General features: G+C 47.7%; 1 protein-coding gene across 4 annotated transcripts in view; it reads left to right on the top strand.

Annotated features, from left to right (window-relative positions):
- FRMD4A (FERM domain containing 4A) overlaps positions 1-20,040 on the top strand; it is a 449,454-nt gene that overhangs the window by 133,121 nt on the left and 296,293 nt on the right. For 2 of the 4 annotated variants that reach the window (XM_037847307.1, XM_037847309.1), the window contains exon 1: positions 4,230-4,699. The exons of the other annotated variants lie outside the window; for them this stretch is intronic. In XM_037847307.1, coding sequence (XP_037703235.1) covers positions 4,607-4,699 — 93 coding nt within the window. In that variant the 5' untranslated portion in view covers positions 4,230-4,606. Of the gene's footprint in view, positions 1-4,229; positions 4,700-20,040 lie in introns of those variants that run through there. 4 annotated transcript variants of the gene reach the window in all.

The following is a 20,040-nucleotide window of genomic DNA, read 5'->3' as shown; positions in this document are numbered from 1 at the left end:
TGCCAGGTGAACAAAATAAATCTAAGATAATGAGTTACAATTTGAAGGCAATATTTGCAAAGTGATGGAGCTTAGGGGACAAAGCGCCCTGGCCCCAGCGGTCGCCTGACTAGTGGTAATTTCAGGCACTGGGCAAACAGTGGGATGAGCATTTAGGGTCAATGCATGGGGTTCACCCTGGAGAACTTACAGCAACTGGTCCTGGGCCCTCAGCCAGGCCAGCATGCCATCAGGAGAAGCATTTGAGAATGTACCAGCATGGCTGCTGACCCCATGTGTGGGGTGGCTGTTGCCACCGTGATGCCACAATGTCAGCCCCTGCTGCTTTCATGTGTGCAGCTTCCCATTAAGGCTGTAAAATGCCTTCTCAAGGGGGCTGTTATCTCAGGCCGTCTCCATACATCCTGCTTTTTGGGACCAAGGATGCTGTCTCAGTTTCCCAGCTGCTAAAACAAATACCACACAATGGGTTGGCTTAACAACAGGGATTTATTGGCTCTTGGTTTCAGAGGCTAGGAGGCTGGCTTCCTCTAGGGGTCCGTGTCTTCTGGCTGGCTGACAATCTTTGGGGGGTCCTTGGCTTTTCTATGATAAGGCAATGCATATGGTAGCATCTTCTTTCTCTTCCGGGTTCCATTGACTTCCAGCTTCTGACTCCTCCCCTTGGCTTCTCTTTCCATATCCAATTTCCTTTGCTTATAAGGGCTCCAGCCATATTGGATAAGACCCACCCTCGTTCGGTTTGGCTACACCCCTGGTAACATCTTCAGAGGTCCTACTTACAAATGGCTTCACACCCACAGGACCAGGGTGTTGGGACCTGAAGCTGCCTTTTGTAGGGGACATGATTCAGTCCCCAACAGACACCCATGTGACTTGATACCTTCTGCTTGGGTGGGTCAAGATCACTGATTTTCCTGAGATAGGGTTCACTTGATTCCTGTGCATTTTCATTCCAGATTTTAATGTGAATATTTTCATTGAGACAAGAAGGAATAGTGCAAAACCACTCATCCAACCAACCCCTTCCCACCCCAGCATTTAAGGCTGTCTCCTCTCCAAGAGGCATGGAAAGCAGCCACTCCAAGTCTCTAGGGCTGGAGTGCCTTCACAGCCCTGTCCCCACACAGTTCCCTGACTCCCCACCCTGTGGGACCCACAGGGAACCCCATCGTCCTCCATCCTGCGAAACCTTGCTCTCCCTAAGTTCTATTCCCCGTTGCAGAGAGCTCCCTTGTGCTTTTGTCTGGCCCCCTGGTGCTGCCCTGGACCCTTTAGCCTCAGGACCTCTCCTCCCTGCTTCCCTTTCCGGCCTATGTGGCTGTTTCCTTGGCTTTGTGCCAACCGGCCACCTTCAGCCATGGAAGACACTGGTGGAGACTGCAGGGCAGTAGGAGGGAGGATCCAGGGCTCCCCACCACTCCTCCCCAGCAGTGGCCGCCCATTCTCAGAGGTTCCAGGTCCATCCCCACCAGCCCCCAGGCCCAGACGCTGTGCAGCTTCCTGCTCTGCTGCTCTCAGGCCCCCATCCCCACCCCGCTGGCTCCTTAGCTCACCCATCTCTTGTGCTCCACTCCCAGAGGAAACAAAGAGGCAGCTCCCAAGAATAGAAGTTCTCAATCTAATTCAACTTCCTGCATTTAAATTCCCTCCTTTTTGAGGACTCAGAGTCTTTTCACCCCTCCCAGACCCAGCTGACCTATCTCCTTTCTGGATTTCCAAACTACTATCATGTGCTAAACTCATCCATGAGAGGTGAGCGTGTAACCGACAAAGTGTGGCCCCCAAATCAAATGTATTCACCTGAATTTTAATCTTAGCACTGATGTTTCTAGCTGGGTTACCTCAGGCAAGTTATTTAGCCTCTCTGAGCCCCAGGTTTATCCCCTTTAAAATATAGACAATGACCCAGTGGGATCGCTTCTGCTAATGCCCACAAGTTGCCTGGCAACTGCTGGGGCCCCTCGCCACTCTCAACGTGGTCACATCTGCTCAGATAGGAGGGTGCAGCCTCTCCTGGGACATACATCTGCAGTATAACAATAGCCTTCTGGAAACAAACACTTTAAACGAAATAACTGATTTTAGCTGTGAAATTTCAGGCATTCCCAGCAAGATGATCGGAAAGATATTCTGGGACAACTGGACTTGGAGAGCCTTCGTTTGCTTTGAGAAGGCGACCACCTACTCGACGTGCTCTAAGTCGACTGGGGGCTCTGAAACCATGTCCTTCTCCCGGTTAGCTGGGGGGAGGCTCCAGGTGCAATGGGAGAGGACCCTGCCCCTGCCCCCTCCCTGTGGGATGGAACGTGGGGGCTCCGTGTGTGGGAGTCTGGCGCAGATCTGTTTTTGTTCCATTAACATTCTCTTCTATATGTCTTTTAGCCCTAATCAAACACACATGTTTTTGTTTCCTTTGCACTCAGTCCATCAAAGTGTCCCTTACGGTCTGAACTATGCCAGAAAGCCTTACGCCCTTCGCGGGGACGCTCACTAATGCCCCTGGGAAACAGGAAGTTGTATTCAGTGGAATCTAAATAAAGTCAGCACCCAGGGTCTCTGCCCCTGCCTGATCGGAGAAGAGATGGCAGCTTCTTGGTTGGTCCAATCCAGCAGGGCACTGACACTGAGCGGGAAGGAAAAACTCCCAGGCTCAGGGCCGGTGAGCATTTGTGAACATGCCCAACCTCTGTTCAAAACCATCACAGAGTCAAATGGGGAGTTACAAAGGGAAGATGTTCTACGGATTCAGCCAAATGGCTGGGTGTCCTTCCCGATTTCTTTCTCTGCACCCTTCCCCCAAGAAAGTAGTTTGAAACCAGGCAGTGAAGGAGGGAAGCCAGAAATAAAGAGCCAGGCGCCGCGAGCCATCTCTCCAGAAAAGCTGTGCTCCCTGCTAGCCCCTAAGCTGCTTGGCTTCCCTCTTTCCCCCGGCTCTCTCCTCCTCTCTCTGCCTCGCACTCACTCTCCAACAGCACATATGGAACCAATTACAAACAAAGCCCGATTGTTGTATATTTGGAATTTCCCACATCAAGTCGATGCTTTCTTTAACCGCCCCTTAATGTGTGCCTGCGTGGGCCGGCTGCACCCCCAGTTCCGTCCCTCCCACCCCTGCCACTGCCAGCAACCCCCTTCCCTGGGTCTTTCCCTGGTGCATTTTCTAGTAGTGCAAAACTCTGGTTCTTCACTCTGCACCCTGCCCCCATTTCCTATTAGATTTTTTGAATAAACAGAACTTTCTTTTGCATCACTTTCAATAAACCAAATCCCGGTCCGTGGGGAGTAAAGCTAGCTGGTTCCCAAAGCATCTGAGTGACATCAGGCTGACACCAAATAACATGGGACTCGTATCCCTTTCATAAAACCCAGAACCGAGAGGGCTGTGTTTATAGAAATACTTTGAAAAGGAAAGCAAAGCCCTGCAAGTTTATTACTTGTTTTTCTGTATAGTAATTTTCTCTGCAACAGAAATAAGCAGATTTAGGGACCAGTGGAGATGGGGGAGGTAGGTGAATAGTGTGTCAGAGACAGAAAAATTGCAGGCAAATTAGGATTTTTTACCCTTTGTACTGTCCATCTGAGGAGGTTGTCTGCACTGGGATTCTACAGTGCAACTAGAAAAGAACGGGCAAATGCAGTGGAGTTATCCGAGCTGAGACAGGCCTTCTCAGAGTCTTGTAAAATCAAACATAACCACTCTGTGTTTACTGGCATGTGTAAAAATAAATGCTCTGCGAAACATTTAAATGAGGAAGTGCCAAACGCAAGTCTGCCTGTTGTCCTGGATTTGATTCATACGAGCCATGTGATACAAACATTTTATTTTTCCTTCTTCCTTTTTCCTCTCACGCTTCCTCTCTTTGGACCGCATTCACATATATAATTAATTATATGCATACATTTATTCTCTCTGTGCTGGAAGGCAGGAGGGGGGAAAAAGGCAAGCATGTCTGGCGCTTGGTTTCCTACATATAATTTATGAGTGGAAAGAGGGATCCCCCTGAGCCCCAAAGTGTTTTGTCAGATGTTTTTCCCGCGTACAGAAGAGAGTGCAGTCGGAATGTGGGCTTTTGCATTAATCTCCGCACCAGATGGTGATAGTCCAAATAGTCTCTTAAAGTGCACATGTGACCTACTGTACAGCCGCGGGCCGCAGAGCCACGTGACGGAACGAACACTGCCCCTGATACAGCTTCGATTAGACAGCTGACCTGGTTACCGTCCAGAGCCACGAGAAGCAAAGTTGACGTTTTTGGATCCTTCTTCCAGAAACGTAATTTGCCCACTTCTGGGACACAGCAGTTTCTCAGAGTCAGCGCACGGGGACACAGGGAGGAAGGCAAAGACACACTGCTGAAGACCCACGTTTGAAGTTGCAGAACTTGAGCTGTGTTTTTTTCTTTTCTTTCTTCCCATCCCCCACCACCCGACAAACCGCATCTTGACTCAGATGGTCGAAAGAAAAACTCTTCCAGTTATTTGATATTTGGGAAATCTCCAGGAGACTCTAACTTCTTTTTGAGGGAGCCTCCGTCTCTCCCCTCTGCTCGGGGCACACACACGCACACGCGTGTACACACACGCACACACACAGTTCTGCGCCATGGTGGTTCAGGCAACTGTGGCTCCAAGTAGGTCACAGAGACTTCTGTTGAAAATTCCGTACGGCTCTCTGAGAAGACGCAGCGTGGAGAGGGTAAGCTCTGTGTCGGGCTGTCTGTTTTTCCCTGGGCAAGTGTTCTAGAGGAAGGGAGATGTGTGTTTTCATTGCACGCAGCATCACTTCTGTTTGTAATGTTTGCCTGCAAGTTTCACTAATGGAAATTTAGTGACTGCAGAACACTGTGTCCCATGTAACTTTTTTCTCGCCAGGTGATGAGAACTATGTCGGCTATGTGTGGGAAGCTATTGGTGATGAAATAGTAGGAAAAAGATTGGGGCAGGGCTGGCTCTCAGGACCGGCTATGAGAGATGTGAGTGTTTGCAGAGAAATTTCCAGGACCTGTAAACCCACTTTCTTCTTTGTTTATTGAAATATTCCCACTCGCACGGGCTGTGGCTCTCCTCCGTCTGGGAGGAGCTGATGATGGCGTTTGGAGCTTTGGAACTTTGGAGATTTGATGGTCTAAATTAGGCAACCAGTTAATTAAAAGACTCTCTGCCATTTTCACATCAATGACTATCCTGCTACGGTTTGTCATTAATACTTTAGATTTTGGCTCAAAATTACGCTGGTAATTTCCTGAAAGCATGTTTTAGTCTATTGTACCCTGGCAAAGAAGCTCCTGGAAAAAAGTCACCGCCAGCGTTTGTCCCTCCCTGCAGGAACCGATGCAGTTGCTGGGATGACCATGGTTAAAGGGTCGGGCTCACCTATGTGGGGACAGACACTACTACACACGCAGGGAAGGGGCCGTCCTCTGAGTCTTGCAACGCCAAAAGCCCCTGTGTAAATCATGGCAGCCCCCATGAGCTGTCGATGTCTAGAGAGATGTCTCAGATGTCATCTAAGACCTACTAAAGTAGATGACATCCAAAGACGCTCTCTTGATAGATCAGCCACCTGTTCCATCTTATAAAGGGGAGCAGAGTTTACTTCTAGTGGGTTTTTCTGGCTTGTATACTGACTACCCAGTGATTTTTGAATTTAGAGAAAACATAGTTAAAGGTTTAAAACTCTGAGAGGCTCTCTAGAGTTCAAGCCAAGGTTGACTCCCTGACTCTTGGCAAGTTCCATCTTCTTCTGCTACTTGAGTAATAATGAAAAATACATCTCTATGGCCCGTTCTCGTTGTGTGTAGATCTTTGTTTTGGAACGTATTTCTTGTGGCAAGCTTGGAGATCTATTCTTTGGGCTCATAAGCTGGTATGTATTAAGTGCCTACTGTGTGCTCCCTTTTACACCAAACAGCTCTTGAGGATAGAACCAACAGTTATATCAAATCCTACAACATGACAACACTGAGGATATGGTCATCCTATATAAATGGGTAAAAGCCCATAGGTACCTGGTAATCTCTGGTATACTGTTAGAATCTCCATGTGTATGTTCAAGAAACCCTGGGCAGTTCCTACTTCTGTTGGTCCTTGACTCCTGATTTAAGAGTAAATGCCCATATGTGAATAGAGTGCCATATATATAAAGCATGTCTGCTGTTACGGATGCTTGCATATACTTACATGCGAACCCCATATGCCCTTGAGCTCATGCCATAACTGCACGCACTTAGGAATCTCCTCCAATAGTTTCTTGGCCCTTAAGGGAGGCACATTACTGGAGTCCTGGACAGCATATTAATCCCCACTGCTGGACGTGAACTGGGGGACAGGGATACCGTAACTCACAGGAAGCGTGCCCAGGCATTTCACAGGAATCCACCATCTCACGCTCCATCATTAGAGGGTAAGGCTCATCGGAACATATGATACCCCATCAGCTCGAGTTGGGCCTTTTATGCTATTGGTGGTTTTCTGACAATTTTCAGAATCAGAGTCATATATTTACATAAAAAAAAGGCAGAGAAGATGTGAAATGGCATCTGCCTGAAGGACAAACACTGAGAACCAGCACTCTTTCCTTGGGAATCACTGAATTAAGAGCGGCGATAGCTTTTTCAGTTACGTCGGCAGCCAAGAGGGCAGCAGACATTGGAGGTGGTTTCTATCATCCCATAATATTCCATTGGTGAAGTCCTTCAGTTTCTATAATGCCCTTCCTTGATGAGCTGGTGCATCTGTTTCCTCTGTTTTCCAACCCTGCATTGCCAGTGAGACCCCAAGACCAAGGTTATGGTCACCAAGGAATGGATCAGTCTTCTGTCCAGGGATATAGGGTCCACGACAGAGAGGTGACTAAACCCAGGAGCCTCGTGTCCTACCTGCCAGGCAACCACCTCTGCCAAGGGCCCCTGCTTCCCCCACTTTGCTCTCTGGGGCAGCTATGACCGTGTAGCCTGGCCAGGAGGGAAGCGTTATAACACACATGTCCTCAGTACGTCATAAGAGAGGAAATAGAGATGCAGGACCAAAGTCAGAGATGCTTTAAAACCAAAGAGAGTAAGTAATGGCTTCTAGGGCACTGACAACTCTGTCTTAAAGGTCCAGTATTAAACAGCTGCTTGTGTTTCCCACTGCCAAGAAGTTGAGTTGCAAGAAAGGAAATGCAACTTTCTAGCCATGCTACTCAGACACCCATCAAACCCTGATTACAGAAATACTCAGGTTAGGAGACCATGTTTGATTCTGGCACGTACATTTTGGCAGACCAATGACCCTAAGCTCTTTGCTGTGCTGGGCAGGGCAGAAAAAAGAAAAGAAATATAAAACACCAGACTTGGGTAAAATAAGAGTGATTAGGGACATGAGGTTTATATCAATGGAGCCATTGTAAGTCAATCTAATTAAGCTACACAATAAGTAATAAAGACAGTTCAGGTGCTGCAAGAAGCAAGTGGTGGGACGGCAAGGATGGGGCTTGGAATACAGCAGCCCAGGAACCCGTTCCAGCCTCACTGTTTACTAATATTGTGGCTTTGTAAAGTGATTTAGACTTTCCCAGCCTCAGTTTATCCCTCTGCACCTCTACCTCTGAAAGGGCTTGATAAGGACAAAGAATTATGTATGCATAAGGGTCTAACCCAGTACTTGAGACACGGAAGGCAACCACTAAATATTCTTAAGTGATTTTGATGTTTACCTAACCCTGTGTGCAGAACACTTGGCTTGTATTTTTAATAACTTGTGGCACGTCACACATATCCTATCACCTTGAAGAGGTCCTTTAGAGCTAGTCACACTATTAGGCCAAGACAAGCAGTATTTCAGGGTGATAATGTCCCTGGGGTTCTGAATTTTATGTAAGATCCATGGGAAAAGAAAGCACTCCATATTCACTGCACACAAATACCAAGGAACTAAACTTTCTCAAGTTAAGGAAGAGTGCCCAGGTACTTCTCCATGGAATATTGTCTCTCCCTTCTAAAGTGAGATGCTTTTATTCCAAAGGTAAAAATGAACTTCCTGGGAAATTCTAATAAATGCGAGAACATAGCATATAAATGAGTTAAGGAAAGGGAAAATGTGGGAATTTTCTCTGGGAGTTGAACTGTGATGGTGGTGTCGGTGGGGGTGTTTGTCAAACTACAATAACCCCACAACTTGAAAAAAATTATTTTATGTTGGCCGTCACCTTTGTAAGACCAAAATTTAAGAATAAGTGGGCAACTCTTCTCTGTGACCCACCCCATGTTGTTTTCGTTTGTGATTTTTAATGGAGGTGAAACCTGCTGGGCCACTGTCCACCTCAACTCCAGGTGGGACTCAAGGAAGCCAAGAAGTGTATATTTCTTTAGAACTTGGGATGGTGTCCCATGAGGGCTCAGAACCATTCCAAAAGGTAATCATCAAGCTGCCAAATCTCAGTTTTCACCCACCTATTTCCCAGCTGTGACATCTCTTGAAATGTTAGCACGGTCACCTCCACCTATTAAAGCTGTTCTGCTACCTGAGAGGAGACCACTCACCACCCATTGATCTATCCCCTCTAACATTCATATCCACCTATCTTACAGTGCAATGGACCAGAGATTCTCTTGAACATTTGAACATCTCCAATTCACCAGGCCCAGACTAGAATTTTCCCTCTTGCTGGCAATGCTGCTCCCCCTCCAACACCACCAGCCTCCAGAAAACCCAAACCAGGGCCCAGGCGTTTTCCTCACTCACCTCCTTTCCTTCACCTCCTCCACCTGGTTGGCAGCCCAAGCTCTCTCAGTCCTGTCTCTGAAACAGCCCTCTGCTCCCCACACCTCAGTCCCAGCCATCATCCTCTCTCACCCTGATGATGCTCTATGATGGCTGCTTGTCCTGCTCCCCTCAGCCCTTGCTCCTACTGCTGCAGCTAATGAGCGCCTTCTCACCATGGCTTGCACCACATCCCTTCTCTGCTTACATCCTCCCGCAGTCCCCTGCCTTGGGATAAGGACACATATCTAAATGTAACCACGAGGCCCTTCGTAATCAGGGTCCTGCTAGACTCCCCCACCTCTCTCCCCACATCCTGCCCAGGATATTTTATGTTCCAACTGTCCTGACCCTTTGGGCAGCTCCTCCAAACTACCATGTGCTCTCTCACCTGGAACCCTTCGTGACAGCTCCTCTGTCTGCCACCCTCTCCACCCCCAAAATTTCCTATCCACACCCTTCAGCTCAGAGGTGACTTCCTGTGGGAAGCATTGCTAGGCCCTACCTCTCCCCTAACCCCTGGGCTCCTGTAGCACCGTTTCCCCTACAATAGCCCGAGGCACACCCCAAGTTCACACCAGCTCAGTCTGCACAAGATGACAAGCTCTCCAAGGGTAAGACGTTCATCACGGGAGCTCCACCAATACCCACTAAAGGCGAGAATGAATGAAATCTGAAAGTTCTTGCATCATAAAATTCCCTATGTGAGAGAATTTGGAAAGAGAATCGGAGTCAAGGCACACACAGGACAATGTCATCTCTCACAGGCCCCATTGCTACTGGCGGGAAACACGTTCACTCTAACATGTTGAGACAAACAGAAAACAAATGCTCCTCCATTTATTCTGAACTCCAGCACACACCATGGATCCTGAGGCGAAATGAGTGGTGTGTGACCAGCCATCCAAACTCAGATTAGGTCTCTCCACAAAGGAAAGGGCAAATGTAGCATTTTTATTGGAAAAAAAAAATGCAACGAGAAAGTGTTCTCTTTACCACAATCTGAATATTTGAGGTGAAAGGGTTGGGTTTTTTTTTGTTTTGTTTTGTTTTTTGGTCTTGGAATGACGGAAAGGGTGCAATATTTCTGGAGCAGTATTTTTAACACACTATAAATTAAACCTTTCTGTGCCCCCATTATTCATTATTTAATGTGTTATTCCAGTTTGACGTATTGCAAGTCTATTATTTTGCAAACCATTACATTATCACAGCTGCTGAGCTGCATAACTTAAGAATTCAGAACACAACAGGGTCTCTATAGTGGAGTGTGTGGTGCTTACATTTGGAATGTATTCAAGCAGGGGAAGTGTGAGACTTTACCAAAAACACATCCAGCAGACGGCTTTTAGGAGATATTTATTACCATTGAAAGCAGACAGCCAAGAAACTGTTCAGACAGATTAGTGTATTCACACATATTATTATCCACCCCCACATCCTGCATAGGGTTTTATTCTTTCTATAAATATCCACTGGTCTAGAGAAGAAAGAACGTGGGCTTTCAGAGTCTCCCTTCCCCTGGCTCATGGGCCACACTGGAGGCCATTCCCTGACACTGGCTGGTCCTGGGACATCTTAAGTGACCTATACTCGGTGGCTTGGCCTCGACTGCATTCCCTAGAGCAGCCTGGCTCACGTTAAACCAATGATGTCTGACCTCAGGCAGAGCGAGGTCGCGAATTGGCTCAGTGTTGGGAATGAAAGGCTGTCCCCCCTGGCACCACTGGGGGGTTTCCATCCCCCATGCTGGTGGGCAACACAGGATTCAAATGGCCAGGGCTCCCAGGTGCTTTGGTGCTTTGCCAACCTGCACCAAATGACAGCTGTCAGTTGAGCATGCAATGGAGCCATGGGTCCCTGCCTTGGGCTACTGGCTCCTGCATCTGATGGTCCCCATGTCATTGATCAGATGTTGTGGCATGTCCTAAAGCAGTGTTTCTCAACTTTGGCTTCACATCAGAAACACCTGAGGAGCTTTTGAAATTCCCAGTGCCCAGGCTGTACACCAAACCAATGGAGAGCAGGCTCTCTGAGCCTGGGACCCAGGCATTAGCATGTAAATTCCCGGGTGAGTCTAATGAGCAGCCAACACCAAGAACCGCTACCTCCAGGGAATGTTATTACCGAGATGGAAGACTGGGCTGGATGTGTGATGAAATTAGTGTGCTCCTGTTTTCACATGTAAGAGACATAAATGGGTTGATCGTATTGGATTTTTTCATTAAGAGTTGGTGTCCTCTATAGGAAAAATAGGATGTTCCTGGAATATCCTATGCCCTGCCCAGCACTTTGAGGCCACTTGCTAGATAAGGAAAAGCAGCCTTCTGAAGTCACAGAGGCTAAAATCATGCAGGACTTCCTTCCAGACAACTGGAGATCAGAAAGGGCCAGTCCAGCCACTCCTACATAGATCTTACTCTGCGAGAGCACAAAGTCCCTTCCGGGTATATTTCAAGCCACCAGTTTGCAGACACGTGCATGAGATTAACCAGGTATTCTCAGGACACTTCTTCCTACAGGTATTTTGAAAATAGACCTCTTAAAAATTGTTCTAGCATAGTAAATTCCATCCACCTGTGTAACTGAAGAATTTCTTTCAACATACAGTTGAAAAAAATCCACCTTTATTTGTATTGATTCTCCAGTGGGCACCTCCAAGGTCACTATCACCTTATGTAGATAAAACGATGTAGCAAAAACTATGTCCCAGACCTCTGTTTTCTGTTCTGGGAGTGGATGAACCATTTCTGTGGGTTTTTTATTCTTTTTGTGTTTTTCCTTTCTGGTCACTCGATAACCACTTCAAAGGAGTTGGTCAGTTTTTCTGCTAAGACCCAGAGCCTAGAACAATGCCCGGCACTGAATAAATATCTAGAGAGTGAATGTTGACTAGATAAAAGAATGGTCATGACTTCATGAGCCTACCCTCAAACCTTTACTAAGACAGAATTGTCCTCCTGGGATAGGGCTGCAAATTGCCCGTACTCTTATGCAGATAAATATTTGTGTCATCCCCCACCCCAGCAGAGTGACTTATTTGGGGTGCTAGTTCCTTGTAGCAAAGAACTTGGTGTTGATCTTTCTTGAAATCCTATACGCAATTAGCACCCTCGGCTCATCCAGTGGGGGTCCTTTTCCTTCCCAATCAGAATCTGTCTGTGGATATTTTAAGAGAGTCTATAAATATGCCTCTGATCAATTTCCTCATTGCTTGCTGACTTTTCTCGGAAATGTCAAGTCACATTTCCAGATGGATGGATTGCTTGCAAATGGCCCCTCCAATCCCATTATTGGTCCATGTAATCGGGAAAACCAATGAGGCTTAGAAGTAAATTGATCACTGATGGAAAATGTGGACCTGCTTGGACCAAACAAGATTATTCTCAGAATACAAAAGCCCCTGGGAATGCAATACATGGGACCTAACACCTTATGCATTCATCCAGTAGGTTTTATTTAACACCTACTGCATGCCAGACTGTGATCTATGTCTAGGAGATACAGTCAATCTCTGCTTTCATGAATAAATAACATGTTGAGTGGTCATAGAGCTCCAAAAAAAATAAAGCAGGATAAGGAGCAAACGGAGACACAGTATGCTGCCAGTTTTATATGATGTGCGAAGATGATATTTGAGCAGACACATGAAGGACGGGAACCAGCCACGCAGCCTTCTGGGGAAGAGTGCCCCAGGCAGGGGAGCAGCAAGGGCAGAAAGCTCTGATGTAGGAGCTTCCTTGATGCATTTGAGGAGCAGCAAGGCAGCCGAGTAGCTGGGGCAAGGGGCAGGGAGTGGGGTTCAGCAGTCAGGGAAGGAAAAGGGGTCAGGGAAGTATTAGGAACCCAGATCTCATGGAGCCACATAAACCGTGATGAGGACTGCTGGGCATTACTCTGAGTGAAATAGAAAGATCTGAGGGTTGGGGGCAGAAGGCATTAGCCAAGATGTCATAAAGGAATCGCTGTGGGACCGGGTTGATAGAGGAACATGGGATGGTGTGGGGAGCAGGGAGACCCATTGGGTCTTTAATTTAATCGTCTTGGTGAGAGACGATGGTTTAGACCAGATGATACTTTGGAGGTGGTGAGAAATGAATGGATTCTGGATTTATCTTGAAGGTTAAGCTCCCAGGGCTTGCTGATGGATTGGGTGTCGAGTGAGAGAAAAAGAGAGGGGTCACCAGATGGCCCCTGAGCAGCTGTGGAGTGGAGTGGACGCTTACCACACTGGGGAAGGCAGCAGGAAGCCCTGCTGGGGATGGTGCTGGGGGAGACGAAGAGTTCCACGTTTGGGACATGTTAGACTTGAGATGATGGGGAGAGAAGCTGAGGGGCAATGTCAAGCAGGCAATCAAACACCTAAGTTGTGAGTTCAGATGAGAGGTCTGGGCTGAACACACAACTGCAGACACTGTCAAGTGTGGGGATGTCCCTAGATGCTGAAGTTGTGGGCTCCTCTTCCCAACTCTGCCTTCAGTGGGTGACTTGAAATCAGCCCCTCGTACCATTGGCAAACATTTACAAGCCAGGTGACTTCTTTCTTTCTTCTGTTAAATGGCCTTAAGGTGGCACAAGAGAAATAAGTATAATATGCCTTAGAAGAGGGCTAGTGCAGGCAAGCAAATTTCCTTCCTTCTGAGACCCACCATCAGAAGTGGGCTAGTTCCAAGAGTTTGTTTCTATGGCACCCCTAAGACTAATCCTTCATATGAACCCCTGGGGCTGCCTTTACAAGCTCCAGTCCTCCTTATGAACTCAAATACCTAGGAGGCAGGCAGGTATCTTACCTGCAGGACCATAAGGGAAGGCTGGGCATTGCAAATGGGGAACCCATGTCCTGTCAGAGGAAAGCAGCTACTGCTCCCCTTGCCACAGGGACATTTGGGGCTAGCATTTCTGAATCATCTAACACTTCCAAAGAAAATTTTCTAATAATTAAGAAATATATATATATTTCAATTTTTAAGTGCTGGCAACTAATCCAAACTAAGGGGAAAAAAAAAACCTTGCATGCCAAACCAAGCGTTATTTGTAGACTGTTTTTGACCCATAAGATGCCAGTTTTCAATGTATGCAATAAAATGAGCACTGCCCCACCCCACATATCTGAGTATCCTCTCTCCCCATTCTTGAATTTCATGAAGAGATGCCATCTCGGTACAAAAAAAATCTAATCTTGGAATGAGTTTTCATACCCTCCTGCTGGCATCCTACTCCTACTGCTTAAATCAGAATTTTTTAAAACCCTCTTTTGACAGGTGAAATGCAAATTTTAAAATACATTTAAATAAATTGACTGCATGTCCTCCAGCTGTGGGAAATAAGAAGTCAGCAACCTGTTTGCAGAGAACATGGTTTCATTACCTAGCAGGAGGAATAAAAATTAAGAAGCAGCTAAAGCTCAGGGGCTCCTTCTTGTCTGATAGGGCAAGTTAGGATCAGCACCACTCTGCTGTTTGGGGCAGATGCTCCCCAAAAAACACCATCCAACAGGAGACCCATCCCATCACCCAGAGGTACAGTTGGTTGTTCACTCACATGTACAGGCCATCAGTAACCAGAGGTCATGCAAACCAAACTGAGGTTCTTTTATGATCAAGGTGATTGACTGGGAACCTTTTAGTGCTAAATCATCACTGCCATGCTAGATGCAGCAGAATTCTTGGGCTGCAGCCAATTGCTTGAGCAAGAACTTGCATGAACTCCTCAGCCCCTTTTCTGAGAAATGTATTGGCTTAACCCATCAGAACTCTCAACTGTACCGTGATACAAAAGTGGCACGGTGTTCCACCTGGATGGGCACACAACCCAGACTTCTTGGCCATTCCTTCTGAGTGTCAACTCCCACTTGTTATTGCCACAGCAGAGATTTATGTCTTCAATTTTAATCTCAGAATATCCCCGCTTCCGCCTCTTGGCTGGCTAAGGCGACCATGAATTGGCTGCCTCCTAGTACTTGGTGAAAAGTGGTAGGAACACCTGACACCCAAGAGAAGCAGGTCAATTCATTACTTTAATTCCTTGACACTAGATCTTTATTAGGTTAAATAATCAAATATTAATATACCTGTACCCTATCTTCTCTACTCCCTGCTGCAGTTATTTTATTGCATTAAGATGTAATTCCTCTTTATTGAGAACTGGTGGTTGATGCCCCATTTTTGGCATGCAGCCACTCATTCGGGGCATGCCTGGGGACTTGGGCAGGACATGGAGATGGGTGGTCAGGATTTACAGAATATACAGCAAAAGCAAGGCCTGAAAGCAAGCTGGTGGGAATGATACTTAGAGCAGGCTCCAAAGAAAGCCTGAGGGGTCCTGACTTAGATGGAGCTGGAGAAATCTGGAATGAGACAACTACCTGGGGAGCAGAGAACTTGGGGAGAGGAACTGACTCAAGGCAGAGGGCAGTACATAAAAATGCTTCTGGGGCTTCTTTGAAATGGCACAGTGTTCTCAGTGTGATTTGGCATCCTTTATATAAATGGTACTCTGTTAGTTATAATAGATAAGAAGAAATATGTGATTCAGCGTGCTTACCTTTTGCATTTGCTGCCGGGAAGTTCACAGTTCAAGCTGGGGCTGAACCTCAAGTAGCTTGCTCATTCTAGAAGCCTTTTTACAGCTATTTATCCCATCTTTTTTTCCTTATTTTATATTATCCTTGACTTCCTAGTTTACCCTTATTTTCCATGTATAGACTTCTCTGTGTATATTTTCCTCCCTCCTCCTCCCCGTCTGTAAGAGAAACCAACATGGTGGAAACAGAGACCACTGAGAGTAGAAAATAGAACAGAGTATTGCCCTGAGCTCCTGTGGACAAAACTAATTGTCCCAACAGGTGTATCAAAAATGCCTCCAGGTAAGCTGAGCCATGAGAACATCCTGCCCTGAACAAGGCGGTGCTTTATCCCAGGAGGGAGTGAATTCATCTGGGATGTCAGGCCTGGACAAAGCAGAGACTCTCCATTTCAGCTCATTCTGTGCCACGCGATCTGGAGGGACCTCTCCCTGTGGCTTGGGGAGAAGAGAGAATAAGGATTAGAGGGGTCCCACGTTGAGGGTCACAGGTGCGCATTCTCATCCTGTGTCTCTGCGTTTGATGCCCACCTTCAACCAAAGCTGCAGCTCCACCTGAGGACATAGATTCTGTAGGCTCCAAACTCTCTGTGGCAAGGGCCAAAGAGGAGGTGTTTTCTGCCCCGCAGTTCCCACTAGGAGGTTGGCACCTCCCTTTTGTCCTTTGCACCCTACCCTTTCTTTTTTCTTTTCTTTTCCTTTCTAAATTCTGCTCGCAGTGCGCTCCAGTGCAAAGGATCCGATGTGCAAATAACAATGGCTTCCTGGGAAAAAGTTGCTGCTGCAGGCGATGGGCCAGCGCCAAGAGGAGGTGCATGGCCAAGTGCCCCCATTCAGGAAAACCACAGCATTCCCGAGTCAGGTTGGCTTTGAGGATTCTGGCTTGGGGTGGCCGGTGGGAACCCTCCTCACCCTCTCCTCCACGCTGCTGTGAGCCACACCCACCTGCCCCCAGATGCCTTGGCTTTCTTCTTTCTGGGCTGGCATTGTAAGACCAGTCCATTCACTGTAACCTCATCTCTGATCCCTGTGTTCATGGAAAGAAAGATGCACACAAAAGCTAGGAACGCATGAGGCTTTGGTGGTGGTGGGTTACGTTTACTCAGGGAGGAAGAAAGAGCACATTCCCAAATGCAGATTCCGGGACTTTGCAGCTTTCTGAGAATTTCTGAGCTGGAGAGTTGGGCTGTCCGTTTCTTAGGGCTGGTGCGCCTTGCAGAACTCTTGAGGGTCTCCTTGCTTAGCCAAGTGTCAAGGATGCCACGCCTCACTCCCTGATTACCAGGAAGGAGGGCTCGGAAGCTGGGGGCAGAGCTCCATCCTGCAGTGAATTAGCAGGGTCAGCCAGGGTCAGGAAGCAAATATCGGGTTACACATTCTCCCACCTCCTTCTGAAGCTCAGGAAGGAAATGCATGGAGCGGCCCTCCAGCCCGACCAGGACCCCTGGGGAAAAAGGAGGGAAGTCCCACCTTCTGCGGCTTGTCTGACACTTCCCCTTCTTCCCCCACCCCACTACACCCCTCCATCCCAGGGACCCCCAGGTTGACCTTGTGTCTCCCAAAAAGGGGCCAGGAGCCGATTCAGGTGGAAAGGAAGATGCTGAGACCTGGAGGACAAGGGGTGTTTATTGAGCTCCTACTATGTGCAGGGAGCACCGTGCTGACCCCACTGGCATTTTCTCCTCTAAGCAGCCCTGGAAGTTAGGCTTTGGGCAGTCTCCCTGCTGCATAGATGAGAGAAACTGAGATGGAGACTTGGAATGATTTGCCCAGGATTTGAATCCAGGTCATTCTGGTGCCTGCTAGGGTGGAGAACTGATGAGGTCTGCACGGGAGCGAGTCTCTGGGGTCCACGCCACTGGGGAAGGTGATCTCGACTGAGGAACTGTAGGGGGAGTCACCAGGTTTAGCAAATCAAGCCCCGGGCATCCAGTCAAATTTGAATTTCTGACATGTAATGGATTATTGATAAATTATCATTATTATATAATTATGTTGTATATTATATAAACTTTATTGTATATTTTAATTTTGTTATATTATATATAATATTATAAATGAGTATAATTATAAGTGTGTTCCATGTTTATTGGAAATTCAGATTTAACTAGGTATCCCACATTTTATCTGACAACCTTGACTTATAGGGCTGCTTACAGTTCTGACTCTTTGTCTTGCCTTCCTCTCCTATTAAGTACCGTCTCCTTGCCTTCTTTGACTTCTCCTCTGGAACTTCTGAGCTCCACTTCTCCACAAAACCTTGCTTTAATATCCATTGAGTGATCATCGAGTATAGCCAAAGCACCCATATGGTGCCAGGGCTTGGATGCTGTTGACAAGTCCCAAAGTGGTGGCCTCTGTGCTTTGGATCAGTAGGTTTTTGGGGTACACTGTTGAGAAGAGTGGGTGGAGGTGGGACGCACCCCTGGGTGCTGGGAAGACCTTCAACCCTCACCCTGCCTCAGCTAAATGGGTCCTGCTTCTAAGATAGGTCTTACGTTTCCACCAAAGGTGTCATTTGGGCAAAGATTTCCATTGCTGAAAATCGAGCAGCTGCAAACCACTGGTGCAGGCTGGGTGCTATGGCAGGACTTCTCAAACTTCAGCATGCAAAGGAACCCCTGGGAGATCCTGTCGAATCCGACTCTGATTCCATAGATCCACGCAGGGCCTGAGCTCTGGCATCCTTAACCCAGTGCCGATGCTGCTGGAGCCACATGGGTTATTTTTCCTTCTAATCTGTTTCAGAGATATGCATATTTAAATTCTTTCCCATGACTCTTTTATACAAACATTTGGATGCGCTCAATCGTGACTGTTCACTCAGGGAAAAATGAAGTCCTCATGGTGCAGGGGTCACTGGGGGAAATGAGGGGACTCGGCCCTTGGGTTGGCCTTTCTGGAAAAGCATTCCTTCCATGGATAATGTGGCCCTGTCCCTGACACGCCACCAAGGCCAAAGGGTCCACGACGAGAATTTTACATTTGCCAAACTTGGAAGGCCTGCAGGTCTGATAAAGTCAGGGACCCTTAAAATCTGTCAGTGGGAGTCGCCCCATGGCTTGTATGTGATCCCCAAATCCTCTGAGTGCTTTAAAGGCAGACGGCAGCCTTTAGATAGGAAGGTGGCTCTCATTTCCCTCTCTGTGTTTTATACAAAAAAATAAAAATCGTCCTGAGACCCTGGCCTTTGCCTGCTGTCTGATCAGATTTTGTTTTCACTTTCAATCATCTCTCAAATGCTCTCGTTTTTGCTCGCTTTAGAGCTGCCTCTTTTAAAAAAGAAAGGCCAAAGTATTTATTTGTGATGTTGCACGTTCGTGCTTTGGAGCAATGTGGTTTCCTTTCTCTTCCTGTACAGCTGTGACCTAGTTAATTGCAGGTGGGACGCACACTCTGAAATCAGGAGACTCTCGGCGTTGCTCGTGAATCTTGCTCGGTTGAATTGCAGGACGGACCTCTGTAATCACAGGCAGCCGGGTTCCAGCTCAGCCACATTTGCATTTTTGGTGCCTGGAGAGAAAGAAGATCCCATGTGATGCTAGCAGTTTCCCCATGGTCAGGAGAGAGGGAAGGGAGAGAGAGAGTGGGAGACAGACAAGAAAGCGGCCCTGGGATGAGTCATTCGTGTCTATAAAAAGGCACATAAATGCTCTTTGTTGGCTGCAGAGCGTCACCTCTCAGTATTCGGCCTCCGGGCCGCCTGGACAAAGGCACGAATGATTCAGGGGCTCGGTCAGATCTTCATTGCTGCCATTGGGGAAGTCAGGGACTGAAATATCACATCATTAAGAAACTGGCTTAATTTAGAAACAGATGCACGCTACCGGAATTCAGGCTCTGGTTGTGGATAAGTGGGCCCTCGTCGTGGGAAGGAAAATTCTTTCCTTTCTAACAAAGTATATATTTTAGTGAATTATTTCTTGGGGGTGGGGACAAGGGATTGAATGCCACGTGCCATTCTGCTTCTGGGGAAAGGACCATTTGTTAACCCCTATCGTGAGCCAGCTACTCTCCGGACGGCCCCTTCCACGGGCTCAGAGTGGGGAGTGGGCAGCTCTCGGGCAGAGGGCATCGAGGAAGGGGCCCAGGAGATGGTCAAGAAGGCATCTGAGCCTGTCAGCTCCTATTTTTCTCAATGGCCCCAAAACCGAGACTGATGAGGCATCAGGGACCCAGAGCAGTGGTTCTCAGAGTCACCCCAAGGAGCCTCTCCTGGGGATTTGAAAGAAATTCAGATTCTCGGGCCCCCCACCAAACCCAGAGTCAGACCCTCTGGGTGATGCCCAGAGGTCTGTGTTTTCCCAGCCCCCCACCCCCCCACCCTGGGTAGTCCTCACCCAGCCTGAAGAGTGAGCTCCACTGGCCTAGACCCTTAGGTGGTGCCATGAACTTGACAAGCTCCTTTGCAGGGCAGCCAAGCCCCAGGGCAAGGTCAGTGACAGAGGTTCTCTTTCCTGGCTGTAATTTAGAGCCCCTGGGATGCTTTTCTAAGACCACAAGGGCAAATCTTTCAAATCCCCCAGGCCAATAAAATCAGGACCCATAGGGCTGGGGCCCGGGCAGAAGCAGTTCCTAAAAGCTTCCTGGGTGGTTCTAATGGGCAGCCAGTGTTGGTGCCCCTGGGCCCGTGGGAAGGAGGGGCCGGGAGAGGGGTCGTGGACTCTGCAGAAATGCCACTGCCTGGGGAAGGGGCTGACCATGTGCATCCTC

Source organism: Choloepus didactylus, chromosome 8, assembly GCF_015220235.1.
Source record: "Choloepus didactylus isolate mChoDid1 chromosome 8, mChoDid1.pri, whole genome shotgun sequence".
In the NCBI taxonomy this organism is placed as follows: Eukaryota; Metazoa; Chordata; class Mammalia; order Pilosa; family Megalonychidae; genus Choloepus; species Choloepus didactylus.
The sequence above is the reverse complement of the archived record's forward strand: the minus strand, read 5'-3'. Positions and strand labels throughout refer to the sequence as shown.